The 15,622-nt window shown below is 41.1% G+C and overlaps 1 protein-coding gene across 7 annotated transcripts in view; it reads right to left on the bottom strand.

Annotated features, from left to right (window-relative positions):
- Positions 1 to 9,725: 9,725 nt before the first annotated feature.
- Positions 9,726 to 15,622, bottom strand: part of BCL2L14 (BCL2 like 14) — a 49,222-nt gene continuing 43,325 nt past the window's right edge. For all 7 annotated transcript variants that reach the window (XM_054526854.1, XM_002822941.4, XM_054526853.2 and 4 more), the window contains 2 exons: positions 14,177 to 14,443; positions 9,726 to 10,149 (listed from right to left, as the gene is read on the bottom strand). In XM_054526854.1, coding sequence (XP_054382829.1) covers positions 10,111 to 10,149; positions 14,177 to 14,443 — 306 coding nt within the window. In that variant the 3' untranslated portion in view covers positions 9,726 to 10,110. The remainder of the gene's footprint in view (positions 10,150 to 14,176; positions 14,444 to 15,622) is intronic.

Genomic DNA, 15,622 nt, shown 5'->3' with positions numbered 1-15,622 from the left:
CTCCTGCTGCCATGTGGAGGACACGTTTGTTTCCCCTTATGCCATGATTATAAGTTTTCTGAGGCCTCCCCAGCCATACTGAAATGTGAGTCAATTAAACCTCTTTCCTTTATAAATTACCCAGTCTTGGGTATGTCCTTATAGCAGAGTGAGAACAAGCTAATACAATAGTTTTGCTGAATATAAGATTCTTGGTTGACATGTTTTTTTGTTTTTTTTCTTTTAGCATGTTGAATATATTGGCTCATTGCCTTCTGGCATCCAAAGTTTTTGATGAAAAATCTGCTGATGATCTAAGGGTTCCTTGTATGTGATGAGTCAATTCCCTCATCCTACTTTCAGGATTATCTGTCATTGTCTTTCAGGCATTTGATTATAATGTGCCTCAGGGTAGGTCTCTTTCAGCTCATTGTGCTTGGAATTCATTGAGCTTCTTTATTTACATTCGTATCTTTCCTCAAATTTGTGATGTTTGCAGCCATTATTTCTTCATGTATTCTCTGTGCCTCTCTCTCTCTCTCTCTCTCTCCTTTCCTCTGGAACTCCCATAATGCTTGTGTTGGGCAGCTTGATGATATCTCACAACTCCCTTAGGCTCTGTTCGCTTTTCTTCAGACTTTTTCTTTCTGTTCCTCAGACTTGATAATTTCCACTGTCTTATTGATAAAGGCAGGAGACAGAGAAATCCTAGGCAGATGGGCAGGTCCCCAGTGAAACCCCACATTCAAGCCAAAGAGAGTTTAAAGCCTGAGGCCAAGCTACAAGTCAAATTCACAGATTGGATTGAGAACTGTCTTCCTGTTTGGTGTGCTTTCCTTTGATTGATCCCCACCCTTAACCTATCTTACATACACCTACCCTTCCCTAATTGTTTTTACACTGTACCCACCTTTCACTGGTGCCTTGGTTTTAACCTTTCTTGCATACTCACAAACCAGGAAGCACGCACTCCCTTATCCTGTGCCTATAAAAACCCCAGATTCAGCCACACTGAGAGAGACAACCTGACTTCAGGAGAGACAGTCCCACCTTCCCACCCTCTCTCCACTGACAGCTGTTTCTTCACTCAATAAAATTATCTGTCTTTACCACCCTTTAGTTGTCAGCATGACCTCATTCTTCTTGGATGCAGGACAAGAGCTTGGGACTCACTGAATGTGGGTGGCCAGAAAGGCTGTAACACTGGCCCTCTGCCCTCAATGGTGGAGGGCAGCTTCCCCACATGACAGAAGCAGTGGTGGGGCCAAGCTGGTCCCGGAGCCATGCCAGTTCTGGAGCCCTGGGTCAAGGAGGGGCAAGAATCTGACTGAGCTGTTAACATGCTGCTGTCCATCAGGCTGTAGACAATGGAACTAAAAGAGCTAATTAGCACGCTAACACCCCTTCTGGGGATTTAGGGTCATGGGGCACCCCTGCTTGGGCACTGTTGTGATCTTCTTAGGGCAACATACCTGGTCTGGCCATGGGGCTTGCATAGAGCTTGCTCCTGTGTTGGCACTTGGAGCGACCAACCAAGCCCTGCACTTGCTTGCCCATGTGCTCCCTCCTACCAGGGGCTGAGCACAGCAGGCCGAGGTGATGGGTGCCCCTGCTGCAAGCCCAGCAAAGGGGCCAAGAAAAATCCTGCGTCATTATGTTCAAGTCTCCTGATTCTTTTTTTTTTTTTTTTTTGAGACGGGGTCTTGCTCTGTCGCCCAGGCTGGAGTGCAGTGGCGCGATCTCCGCTCACTGCAGGCTCCGCCCCCCGGGGTTCCCGCCATTCTCCTGCCTCAGCCTCCCGAGTAGCTGGGACTACAGGCGCCGGCCACCACGCCTGGCTAATTTTTTGTATTTTTAGTAGAGACGGGGTTTCACCGTGTTAGCCAGGATGGTCTCGATCTCCTGACCTCGTGATCCGCCCGCCTCAGCCTCCCAATGTGCTGGGATTACAGGCGTGAGCCACCGCGCCCAGCCAAGTTTCCTGATTCATTCTTCTGCTTTCTCAAATCTGTCTTTAAATTTGTTTAGTGAATTTTTTATTTCAGTAATTGTACTTTCAGCTTTCAAAATTTCTTTTTGTTTTCTTTTTAGGTTGCTTGTCCCTTTATTGATATTTCTATTTTGTCCATACGCTATTTACATTATTTTTTTACTTTCTCCATGTTCGTTTTATTCTTTTTTGAGAATCTTTAAGACAGTTGTTTGAAAGCCTTTCTCTAGTAGATTTGCCACCAGATCTTTATCAGAGACAGTTTCTGTTGATTTTTTTCCTTTGGGTCATACTTTCCTGTTTCTTTGTATGCTTTGATTTTTTGTTGTTGTTGAAAACATAGACATTTGAATTTAATAATATGACAACTGTGGAAATCAGATTAACCCCCTTCCCCAGGGCTTGCTATTTTGTGGTTTGGGTTTGTGTGGTTTTGATTTTTAATTGTTGTACACTGTCTCTGTACCAAGGATCACCCTGAGGTATAAACTTAAGTCTTCTGAGGTCTTTTCTGAGTCTGTGCCTCTCTTTGGACATGCAAGGTCAATTTCATATTTTTCCCCCAAGTACAGTTGATTTTGAATATCCTAGTCTCATTGTCTGGCTCCCCAAATGGGAAAAGGAGAAAAACGAAAAGGAGAAAAAGAGAGCAGAGGCCTTTTAAATTTCCTGGAAGTCACTTCAGCTGGAGGAGGAGGGGCTTGTAGTCATGGGGAGAGGTGTAATGAGTCAGACTGACAAACAATGGCTGCCACCTCTTTACCTGCACCTCTTTGATCAGAGCAGGAGTCAGCAATCAGTGCACAGATCCCTCATATTTGGAGAACAGGGTTCTTTTTTTCCACTCTGCTTACTACAAGCTGTGTGCAAACTGCTCCAGGAACAGGTGCACCATTGCTTGCCATGGGACTGGAGTTGGGGGATAGGTAGCTGGTATTGTGCTAAGAGCTGAAATTGATTAAATTAACTGTAGTTTACCTGTCGAAGCTTTTGCCTGGAAGTTGCAAACCTTTAAGACTTCAGAGTTCCAAAATAGTTATTTCAGATTGATTCTGTCTGAGTTATTGTTGTCTAGGTGGGAGACAGATTTCTGGTGTTTCCTATTCCACCATCTTCCCAGAATCCTTTCCTATCATTTGTGTATTCATTTATTTTTTGGGAGATGGAGTCTCGCTCTGTCACCCGGGCTGGAGTCTTGCTCTGTTGCCCGGGCTGGAGTGCAGTGGCTCAATCTTGGCTCACTGCAACCTCTGCCTCCCAGGTTCAGGCCATTCTCTTGCCTCAGCCTCTTTTGTAGCCAGGATTATAGGCATGCACCACCATGCAGGGCTAATTTTTGTATTTTTAGTAGTGACGGGGTTTCACCATGTTGGCCAGGCTGGTCTCGAACTCCTGACCTCAGGTGATACACCTGCTTCAGCCTCCCAAAGTTGGGGGATTACAGGCAAGAGCCACCGCACCTGGCTTCATTTGTGTTTTTATTGTCATAAGTTTTACTTCTGCATGTTGTAAATGCCATAATATACTATTATTATTTTGCTTTAAACAATTGTCTTTTAAATGTAAAGAAAAATACTTTTATTTATCTGCATATTTATTATGTTTGATGCTCCTTATTCCTTTGTAGAGATCTGACTTTCTATCTGCTATAATTTTCCTTCAGGCTGAGAGTTTCCTTTGGTATGTCTTCTACTCTTAGTCTGCTCATGACACATTCTACTTTTCAAAATTTTGAAAACATTCTGAAAATATCTTCGTATTTTCTCCTTTTTTCTGATCAGTCAAGCTAGCGGTTTTATTGATATGCTCAACAAACCAGCTTTTGGGTTTGTAGATTTTTTTCACTATTTCTTGTTTTCTATTTCTTGAATTCCCTTTCTCGTGTCTACTCTGGATTTGCCTTTTCTAGTTTAAGGTATAAGCTGAAGTCATCAGTTAGTGACCATTCTTTTCTAATGTAGCTATTTAGTGCTTTAAAGTTTCCTTTGCTAAAGTGAAGTACTAAGTACTACCTTAGTGCCTCTCAGAATTTCTAGTATGCTGTGCTTTCATTTTTAAGTTAAAAATACTTCTAATTTCCCTTTTGATTTGTGCTTTGACCCATGGGTAATTTAGACAGGTTTTATTTAGTTTCCAAACATTTGAGGGATTTTCCACATATCTTTGTTATTGATTTCAAATTTATTTACAGTGTGGTCAACAAACATTCTTTAAATTACTTGAATCCTTTTAAATTTATTGAGATTTATGGTTCAGAAGATAGTTCAATGTTTTAAATGTCCATGTGCACCTGAAAAGAATGTTTTTTTCTGCTGTTGTTGGTTTTAATGCTCCAGGTTTTCAAATCTGTACTATCCGTACTGATTTTCTGTCTACTTGTTTTATCAATCATTGAGAGATGTTGAAATCTCCAGCTATAATTGTGAAACATTTTTGTATATTACTCCTTGCAATTCTGTTAGTTTTTGCTTTATGTATTTTGAGGCTGTTATTAGATGCATAACATTAGGATTGTTATGTCCTTTGATGAACTGACTCCTTTACTATTATTAAATGACATTCTTTATCCCTGGTGTATTAGTCCATTTTGCATTGCTGTAAAAGAATACCTGGGACTGGGTGATTTATAAAGAAAAGAGGTTTATTTTGACTCACAGTTCTGCAGACTGTACAAGAAGTATAGTGCTGGCATCTGCTTCCAGTGAGGGTCTCAGGAAGTTTACAATCATGGCAGAAGGGGAAGGGGGAGTAGGCGTGTCACATGAAAGAGGAAACAAGAGAGAAGGGGAAAATTCCAGACTCTTTAACAACCAGATCTTGTGTGAACCCATTACTTCAGGGATCCTTCCCATTCATGAAGGATCTGCCCCTATGATCAAAACAACTCCCACTAGGCCCATCTCCAAAACTGGGAATCATATTTCAACATGTGATTTGGAGCGGACAAACATCCAAACTATATCACCTGGTAACGTTATTTGCTTTGAATCTACTTGGATTGATATTAACGTAGCCACTGCATTTTCCTTTGACGGGTGTTATGGTATATCTTTCCATCCTTTGACTTTTTTTTTTTTTTTTTGGCAGTGTCTCCCTCTCTCACCCAGTCACCCAGGCTGGAGTGCAGTGACATGAACATTGTTCACTACAGCCTCAACCTCCTGGGCTCCAGTGAGCCTCCCTCATCAGCCTCCCAAGAAGCTGGGACTACAGGCATGTGCCACCACACAATTTTTGTGTGTTTTTTGTAGAGATGAGGTTTTGTCAAATTGCCCAGGCTGGTCTTGAACTCCTGGACACAAGCAGTCCACCCACCTTGGCTTCCCAAAGCATCCATCCTTTTGCCTAAGCCTGTTCATGTCTTTGTATTTAAAGTTTTTTTTTTTTTTTTTTTTTGGAAGATGTGTATAAAGTTGGTCTTTCTAATCCAATTTGATAATCTCTGCCATTTAATTGGAATATCTATATCATTTGCATTTATTGTGATTATTGATATGGTTGAGTTTAATAGACCACTTGCTGTTTTCTTTCTGTCTCATCTGTCCTTTTCTGCCTTGTTGTGGATTATTTTTCATGATTCCATTTTACCTCCATTGTTGGCTTATTAGCTATAAATTTTGTATGAGTTTTTTTTGTGTGTGTGTGTGTGTGTGTGTGTTTTAGAAGTTGATTTGGGGTTTAGAGTATACATTTTTAACTTACCACAGTCTCTCTTTTTTTTTTTTTTTTTTTTTTGAGACAGAGTCTCACTCTGTCACCCAGGCTAGAGTGCAGTGGCGCAATCTTTGCTCACTGCAAACTTCACCTCCCAGGTTCAAGCGATCTTCCCACCTCAGCCTCCTGAGTAGCTGGGATTGCAGGTGTGCACCACCATGCCTGGCTAATTTTTGTATTTTTAGTAGAGATGGGGTTTCACCAAGTTGGCCAGCCTGGTCTCGAACTCCTGACCTCAGGTGATCCACCTGCCTCGGCCTCTGGAAGTGCTGCATTACAGGCGTGAGCCACTGCACCTGGCCCAGTCTACTTTCAAGTGAAATTATGCACTTCACATATAGTGTGGAACTGTACAATTACACTTCCATTTCTGTCTCCCACCCTCCATACTATTATTCTTATACATTTTAATCTACATTATAAACCCCATAACACATTATTTTTTTTCTTTTAAATAGTACATTATCTTTTAATTAAAAATTCTTTATATTTACCCACATTTTATCATTTCTAGTGCTTTTTTTTTTCAGATACAGATTTCTATTTGGAATAATTTGGCTTCTACCTAAGGAATTTCTTTAATATTTATTATAGTTCAGGTCTGCTGATAAGGAATTCTTTTAGGTTTTATGCATCTCAGAAAGTCTTTATTTTCCCTACATTTTAAAATCATCTTTTGGCTGGGTATGGAATTCTGCGTTTATAGTGTGTGTGTGTGTGTGTGTGTGTGTGTGTCTTGATACTTTAGAGAGGTTACTGTTTCTTTTGTGTTAGTCCCCAAGAAGTTTGCTGTCATTTTAATTTTTCTTTCTCTGCATATAATATGCCTTTTTCTCTGCTTGCTTAGAAGACTTTTTTTTCTTTATCACTGGTTTTGAGCAATTTATGGTGTGCCTTGGCATAGTTTTCTCCCTGTCCCTGTTTTTGGTGCTTGGAATTTGTAGAATTTCTTGGTTCTGTGGGTTTATAGTTTTCATCAAATTTGGAAAATCTTCACTTCAATTATACCTATATTAGGCCATTAGAAGTCATTCCACAATTCGCTATTGCTGTTTTTTCCCTCAATCTTATTTTTCTGTTTTTTATTTTGGATCTATTGCTATGTCTTCAAGTTTACCTATCCGTTCTTCTATGATGTCTAATCTGCTATTAATCCAATCCAGCATGTTTTTCATCTCAGATGTTATAGATTTCATCTCTAGAACTTTGGTTTTAGTCATATTTATACGTTCTATGTGTACTTTGCATGTTATCTTTCTTCTGGCTTATTGAACATGTGGGATACAGTTATAATAGTTCTAATGTCTAACAGTTCTATCATCTGTAACATTCTAGCTTTCCTGATTTTTCTTCTCATGATGGATTGCATTTTGCTGCTTTTTTGCCTGCCTTCTAATTTTTTATCGGAAGCTAGACATTGTGAATATTACCTTGTTGGATGTTGGATATTTTGATTATTCTATAGATATCCTTGCGTTTGTTCTAGAACACAGCTCAGTTATTTGGTAACAGTTTAATCCTTTAAGTTTTTGCTCTTAATCTTTAGGTTGTGCAGAACCAGAGAGTGCTTAGTCTAGGGCTAATGTTTGCCACTTCTGAGACAAAATTGTTTTGTGGATTCCACCTATTGCCAAAATAGGCAGTATTCATGGCCTTGTGTAGGCTTTGGAGGGCGTTCCCTTTAATATTTTCAGGTGGTTCTTCCCCATGCCTTGGGTAATTTCTTCATGCACATGTTTTGATCAGTATTCATCTGAATACTTAAGGGGAAATATCTGCAGGTCTCTGGAGCTTTGTGTCCCACTCTCTTTCATCCTTTATCAGACTTGCAAACTTCAGCTGCTCTGACTTTCCTGGACTCCTAGCTCTATCCCCTCTATTCAGGGAGCTGGTGAACTCTGCATGGGTTCCCCTCTCTCCAGCATGACCTAGAAACTCTCTACATGCAGTACTCTAGGGCAAACATAGGGCTCACTTAGAGTCTCATCTCTCAGGGACCAGTTCTCTAAAAGGAGACTCCTAGCCAGATGCAGTGGCTCACGCCTGTAATCCCAGCACTTTGGGAGGCTGAGGCGGGCAGATCACGAGGTCAGGAGATCGAGACCATCCTGGCTAACACAGTGAAACCCCGTCTCTACTAAAAATACAAAAAAAAAAAAAAAAAAAATTACCTAATGTCCAATGCCTTGAAAATCATTCTCATATATAGTGTCTTTTTTTTTTTTTTTTTTTTTTTTTTAGTTATTTCAGGCAGGAGATTAAATCTTGTTAGTTACTTCATCTTGACCACAAGCCGTAGATGATACTGGAAACACGTGGAGAGCTTGTTGTAAGTACACATATCTTGGGGCATATTCCAGTCATACTGATTTACAAGCTGTATCAGTCAGACGAGGGTATGGTTCTGCAACTGTGTGCCAAAACTATGCCAGGCACTAGATCTATAAAGTTAAATTAGGCATAGCACCTGTTTGCAAACGACTTTACAATCCACTGAGAAAGACTGGGTAAACCAAATCTTACGGTGCAATGTATTAAGCATAATGTCTACATGCAGGGTGATTTGGAGCATCTTATGAGAAAAGGCATCCAAATATAGCCACATGATGGCCAAGGGAGGGTTAGCAAATGAGTCCTGGAGGAAATTGAGGAAATTTGGAAAGATGAGCTAGAGTTAGTTGTTTTAGTGGAAACAGGGGGAAAGGAAGCCATCAGGCAAGAACACTCCAAGTAGAGAGGATATTGTTATGAAGGCTCAGAGGTACCAGGTTGCATAATACCTTTGGGGAACTGCAAAGAGTTTGGAATGGTGGGATCAGAGTGGAGGAAGAGGTGGTCTTCAGTGTCTCCATGTCTAAAAGGAGACTTCTAGCCGGGCGTGGTGGCTCACGCCTGTAATCCCAGCACTTTGGGAGGCCAAGGTGGGCAGATCACGAGGTCAGAAGATCTAGACCATCCTGGCTAACACGATGAAACCCCGTCTCTACTAAAAATACAAAAAAAAAAATTAGCTGGGTGTGGTGGCAGGTGCCTGTAGTCTCAGCTACTTGGGAGGCTGAGGCAGGAGAATTGCTTGAACCCAGGAGGCGGAGGTTGCAGTGAGCCGAGATGACGCCACTGCACTCCAGCCTGGGCGACAGAGTGAGAGTCTGTCTCAAAACAAAACAAAACAAAACAAACAAAACAAAACAAAAAAAATGGAGACTCCTCTATCCCTAACACTGATGACTTTCATGTGGGAGAAGAAAACAAGAGAATAACTCATTTTATTGAGATAGGTAGGCTAGTGAAGCATTTGATAATAGATAGATCCAGTTTTCCCTTGAACCTAAGAGTATGTCTGACTTATTGACTTACTTGTTCTTCAAAGGTTTATTAAGCACCAATTTGACATCAGGCCATATGCTGGGTACTAGATATCCAGAAATTTATAAGACCTTATAATTTGATAGTATTTTAAAAATTGTTTTGTGTCTTAAACGCTTACTATTGAGCATGTTTCTAAAAAACCTTATACTGAACAGCCGCAATCTCAGGAAAGCAATCAGTGACTGCGTTGACAGGAGAGGAAATTGGCAGCTTAGCTGAGGGCAGCACACATTAGGGACCATAAGTGAAGACTTAACATTAAGTACCAAGAAGTGTTCTAAGCACTTTATGTAAATTAACTCATTTTATACTCAATCAGAAGACTTACTACTTACTAATCAGAAGACACTCTTTTGACAGTAGTCTTTCCATGTATTTATTTTACCTGCTACCAATCATTGTACTACCACAAAGAATGATGAAGTCCCAGGCACCTTGGGAAGAAGAGGTATGGTCCCTGAGAAAAGGGTTGAGGGGGTGTTGGAGTAAAAATTTTGTACCAAATGGAAGTTTTTCAAAAAGGCACAGACAACAGTTACCTCTCCAAACAAATGGATGTAGCAGTAAACCTAAGAGTTTCTTTAGGCTGTTTACTAACGTGAATAGCAACATCTTCCTAGGTATTAGGCCACCCCAAGTGTAGTTTAAAAATAAATAGTACTAGAAACGGAAGTGTAAACACATGCACAGTTTATCTTTTCACTCTTGTGAGGTCAGCAGACATCTGTAACACACTTTCCCTACAGCAGCTAACAAAGGCAGGATGATGGTATCTGTTCTGAACGTTTGAAACAACATCACCACTTATCTTTACAGATTTCCTCAGGTACTCAATGGAGGGCCTGAAAAACATCACTGTCAAGGACCATGCTGCTACATTTTATGAGCTGGAGACGAACAAGGCCTCTCCTGATGCCTCTCCAGTCACAGGAATAATGGTTTTGAAAACGTCAATGCTCCATCTGCCTCGTATGTTGTAATCTCTTGTAGTCCATCTGAGGCCAACATGCACAGGACCACAGTAGACAAAGAGTATTCCTGATGACAAATCTGATATTTCAGTCTACTTCTTCATGTGATATCCCAAGTATTTTTTCCTAGAGGGGGAAAAATAGATTCTTAAAATTCCAAGTTAGATTTACTGTTGAAGTGAAAACATATGGCTGCTAACTCGGCTCTATCCCAGGCATGACCCGAGGCTCAGGAGACCATGTTAGTTTGGGGGAGGGTTTGGAGAGGTGACTGGCATTCTTGGTATGCCTGCAAGGAAAATATCAGCTAAGGTCTTATGTTACACACCCAGAGCTAACAGGCTGGATCTTTTCTTGGAAGATGGGAGGGCTTCGAGGGTGTATTTAAAATTTTTAAAAAGTGGGTACTGAAAAGTCAATGACTATGGAGGTTACAACTCTCTCCTTTCAAAGTGCTACAGAATGGGTGAGGTTGCAGGACTTCAGGGTAACTATGTGAATGGTGCTCCACAGAGAGAACAAAGAGCCAAGGAGTAAATCAGAATCTCGTGGTAGCTTGTTTGGCATGCCTTGTAGATGGAGTTGCTATTCATTCATTTGATCGATCCACTCACCGTTCTACAAGTACTGGCTGAACATGTATGGTGTTATGTAGAGGAATGGGAGCTATGGGAGATTAAAGGAGCCATCATAAAAACATGATCTCACCCTTACAGATCTGCAGTTTAGTTGGGAAGATGAGATGTACTCATATGAAATGTGGAATACTGAGATAGTTAGGAACCCTGAGCTTCTGGAAAGCTTGTGCATGGGACTAGATTTCTCTCCTCCCACACTACTACAAGGATAGCACAGAGAGCCATCGAGACATTTGGTGCCAATGGAAGTCCCAGGAGGCTTACTTGCCAGTGTCTTCTTTTTTTCCGGTTAAGGGACTCTGAGCACACGCCCCAATCCACATGTCCTTCACACTTCCATAGCTCATATCAGCTCATAAATATTCTTTATCATCATCCTTTATTTTTTTCTACCCTTTGGAAAAATTAGTCATCCCTCTCACATTCTTTTTCTCCCCTCTCCTAATTTCCACTGACATGCTCCAAATTAAACTTAACTATGGCCAAGAGTTAAGATTAAGGTTTATGATAACTTGGATAAGAAATACATTTTGAATTGAAACTACAGATGTTAAAGAACTAGTGCCATCCATTTCTAAAGCCTTTGGAAATCCACTTTAGTATTCCTACTGAATAATTCATCTTTTTTGTCTAATTGGAAGTGTTTTTTTCTCCAGTACCAGCAGCCAAATTAAAAAAATAAATGCATTCATTTCTTTTTCCTCTTTTTGATTACTAGAATTAGAACTGTTAGTTTTATAAAGATTCATTGAAATATAATTGTGCTATAAAATTCACTAATTCAGTGAATTAGTATATTCACTTTTAGTATATTCACAGAGTTACGCAAACATCACCTCTGATTTTAGGACATTATCATCACTCCAAAAATAAACTTCACATCCCTTAGCAATTATTCCCATTCTCTCACCCTCAGCTCCTGGCAACGAGTCTACTTTCTGTATCTATACATTTGCCTATTCTGGACACTTCATATACATGGAATCATACAGTATATGGCCTTTTTGCCTGACTTTCTTTCACTTAGCATAATGTTTTTAAGGTTCATCCATGTATCAATACTTGCTTTATTTTTATACTGGAATAATATTCCATTGTGTGGCTATACTACATTTTCCTTATCCATTCATCATTCATCAGTTGATGGACATCTGGGTTGCTTCCACTTTTTGGCTAATGAAAGCTATGAACATTCATGTACAAATTTTTGTATGAAAATATGTCTTCAACTTTCTTGGGGATATATCCAGGAGTGGAATTTGTAACTTTATTTTTTTATTTTTTTATTTTTTTTGAGACGGAGTCTCCCTCTGTCTCCCAGGCTGGAGTGCCGTGGTGTGATCTCGGCTCACTGCAAGCTCCGCCTCCTGGGTTCACACCATTCTCCTACCTTAGCCTTCTGAGTAGCTGGGACTACAGGCACCTGCCACCATGCCTGGCTAATTTTTTGTATTTTTAGTAGAGACAGGGTTTCACCGTGTTAGCCAGGATGGTCTCGTTCTCCTGACCTCGTGATCCACCCGCCTCGGCCTCCCAAAGTGCTGGGATTACAGGCATGAGCCACCGTGCCCGGCCCCTGGAATTGGTAACTTCATATTTAACATTTTTGGGAACTCCCAAGTGGTTTTCCAAAGGGACTGCACCATTTTACAATCCAACCAGCAACATAAACGGTTCCAGTTTCTCCACATCCTCACCAACATCAATACTTTTCTTTTTCATTTTAGTCACTGTAGTGGATAGAGCTCAATGTTGCTTTGATTTGCACTTTCCTACTGTTGAAATGAAGATGTCAAACAAGCGTCTTTTCATGTGCTTTTAGCCATTTATATATATTCTTTGGAGAAATGTCTATTCAAATCCATTGCTCATTTGAAAATTGGGTTATTTGACATTTTATTGTTCAATTATAATAGTTCATTATGTATTTAGATATGTCTTTTATTAGAGATATTATTTGCAAGTATTTTTCCCCATTCTGTGGGGTTTTTTCTTTTTTTTTTTTTTTCACATTCTTGGTGGTGGTGTTCTTGGAAGCACAAAACAAAATCCAATGTATCTATTCTTTCTTTTGTTGCTTGTGCTTTTGGTGTAGAACCACTGCTTTTTAATAGCATATTTATGGTATTTTAGCTACATTAGTGGGTTAAATAGATTTTTGAGAGCTGGCCTGTGAACCCAATTGATAATTATAATTTCTCTGAGAAAATATATTAAGAGGACTAATAATGATTTTTAAAATGAATGCTTGAAACATAGTCAATTGGGAATTTGATCATCTTTTGTATATTATTATGGTGCAAACATGAAGTGTTGGAGATTAGAGACTGTGCAGCCTTTGAGCTGGAAGGGTCAGGAGAGGCTTTGGGGCAGATGAGGACTCGAGGGGGTTGTTGGGGTGAAGGAATCCTGGAAAGAAGAATAGGTAGAACTAAAATAATCTTGAGGAACCTGTCCTCCTTTTAGAATAAGCTAAGGCAGCTTAAGTTTAGAATACTTAAGAATGGCCTTGGTTGTTCAGATCAGCCACTTAGGGTTATCAAACTTGGTGCAAAAGTGGAAAATAGAAAGGAACTCAATGTACACAAACTGAAGACCATGGCAGCCACTGAAGACCATGGCGGGCACTTCAGACCCTTGGGCAAGATCAGCTGCACTTTCCTTCTGTCAGCAAAGAGACCAAGGCTGTGTGGAGGTCCCAGGGTCACTCCAGCCATGCCTAGAGCCGACTCAATCCTCCTGCTGGCCCCTGGACCATTCTAGTGGAAAGAGAACTAAGGATAATGTGGGGTGAAGGTCTGTCTGCCTAGGAATGCCTAGGCCTGTTGAGAGTTAAAGTTGTGGGGTAGTACATTTTGACACAGTGGACCTTATGTAGCCGTTTGAACATGGCGGTCTTAAGTAGACCTGAGGAACTGGGGATGAGGGATGGGAGAGGGTTTGAGGCAAAAGGGAAAGAGGTCTGTTTTGACTGATACCAGGTAATTGAAAATAGATGAAAGTTTAACTGTTGGCTTTTTATTTGGTGTCAAAATGTCACCCTCAAAATGGCTGGGTCAAAGCAGCAATGACAAAATGTCATGAACCCTGAGTCTCTGCATGAGGCTTAGTCTCCGTGACCTGTAAGTATCTGCAAGTGTGAGGAACTGTCTGCCTGCCCTTGTCTCCCTGCCAGACTTCCGTTGCCTGCAAAATTTGTGAAAACAGAAATTACATCTATCTAAACATTTCTTATCTCAGCATCTCCTCATTTCCTGTTCCATCTGACCAGTCCCTCTCCATCCACACATACCCTACACACCCTTGGAGAGCTCAGTAAATATTTATTGATGATGAAGATAATCACTAAAAATATGTTCCCATCAATGGAATCTATCTCTGGCCACTCAAGTGTCCTAAACTCATGAGAACTGCTTCATAGATGTGTTCCCTTCATTAAAAAAAAAACAAAAAAAAACTCCATCCCATCTCTTCTGAGTTCTGAGAAAATTTGTTTTTAAATAGGATACGCTTACCCATCCACCATGCTGCTGGATCCATGGCGAGAAGTTCTCCTTCAGGTACTTGGTGCCAAAGCCCAGCACCCTGTTCATTGGGTGATTATCAATAGCTGTGAGCTTGGCTGTGATGTCTATTGCAAGGGCAGCCTTAAAGCCCTGAGCTTTGACCTCTGATTCTCCCCTGGTGTCCACACCCATTAGGACCTGGTCTGCGATAGTCTTGAAAACAGAGTAGGACAGCCCATCCTGGAAGTGGCCCATCAACGCCTTATCTTTCTTCAGCTGTGTACAAGAGAATAAGCACTCAGTACAGTAGCTTGGCTCCATGAGGCAGACAGAAGTTCATTCTTTAGCTCAAATGCAGGCCATCAAACCACCCCGTGGAAAACCCTGGATGCTGGTGTCAACCAAGGGAATGAGGGTGAAGGCAGTGTCCTGCAGAACCAGAATGGGCACGTACTGCTCGGTGAATTCATTTCATCAGCACAAATACGTGTATAAAATGGAACAGTCAGTTCATTTGACATTCAACAAATATTTCCTGAGCACTTATAATGGGCAGGTAGTATGGATGACTGAGATGTGGGTCCTCACTCGAAGGGCTCACAGTCTAGTGGGAATTGCAAAACAATGTGATGTGCTTTGCTAGAGGTAGTGTAATGGACAGGATCTGAAACTTAGGAATCACTGTCTTGGCTCAAACCCCTGGGTCCACCTCTGACTTAGCTATGCAATCTTGGGGAAATTAACCTCTCAGATTCAGTTTGTCACTCTAAACTAGGATGGTGATAGTATCGATACTATAGGGTAATTGTTTTCTTTTTTTTCTTTTTCTTTTTTTTTTTTTTTTTTTTTTTTTTTTTTTGAGACAGGGTTTCACTCCCATTGCCCAGGCTGGAGTGCAGTGGTGTGGTCTCGGCTCACTGCAACCTCTGCCTCCTGGGCTCAAGTGATTCTCCTGCCTCAGCCTCCCAAGCAGATGGGACTACAGGTACATGCCACCACACCTGGCTAATTTTTTTCTATTTTTTTTGTAGAGATGGGGTTTCGCCATATTGCCCACTCCTAGGCTTAAGTGATCCATCCACCTCAGCCTCCCAAAGTGTTGGGATTACAGGCATGAGTCCCTGCACCCAGTCTTCATTTTCTTTTCTTTTCTTTCTTACATTTTTTTTTTTTCCTGAGTTGGAGTCTCACTTTGTCGCCCAGGCTGGAGTGCGGAGGTGTGATCTCAGCTCACTGCAACCTCCGCCTCCCAGGTTCAAGCAATTCTCCTGTCTCAGCCTCCCCAGTAGCTGGGATTACAGGCACACACCACCACACCCAGCTAATTTTTGTATTTTTAGTAGAGACAGGGTTTCACCATGTTGGTAAGGCTGGTCTTGAACCCCTAACCTTAGGTGATCCACCTGCCTCGGCCTCCCAAAGTGCTGGGATTACAGGCGTGGGCCACTGCACCCG

This window comes from Pongo abelii, chromosome 10 (genome assembly GCF_028885655.2).
Source record: "Pongo abelii isolate AG06213 chromosome 10, NHGRI_mPonAbe1-v2.0_pri, whole genome shotgun sequence".
NCBI classification, from domain to species: Eukaryota; Metazoa; Chordata; class Mammalia; order Primates; family Hominidae; genus Pongo; species Pongo abelii.
Note: the sequence above shows the minus strand (reverse complement) of the source record. Positions and strands in the feature narration are given on the sequence as shown.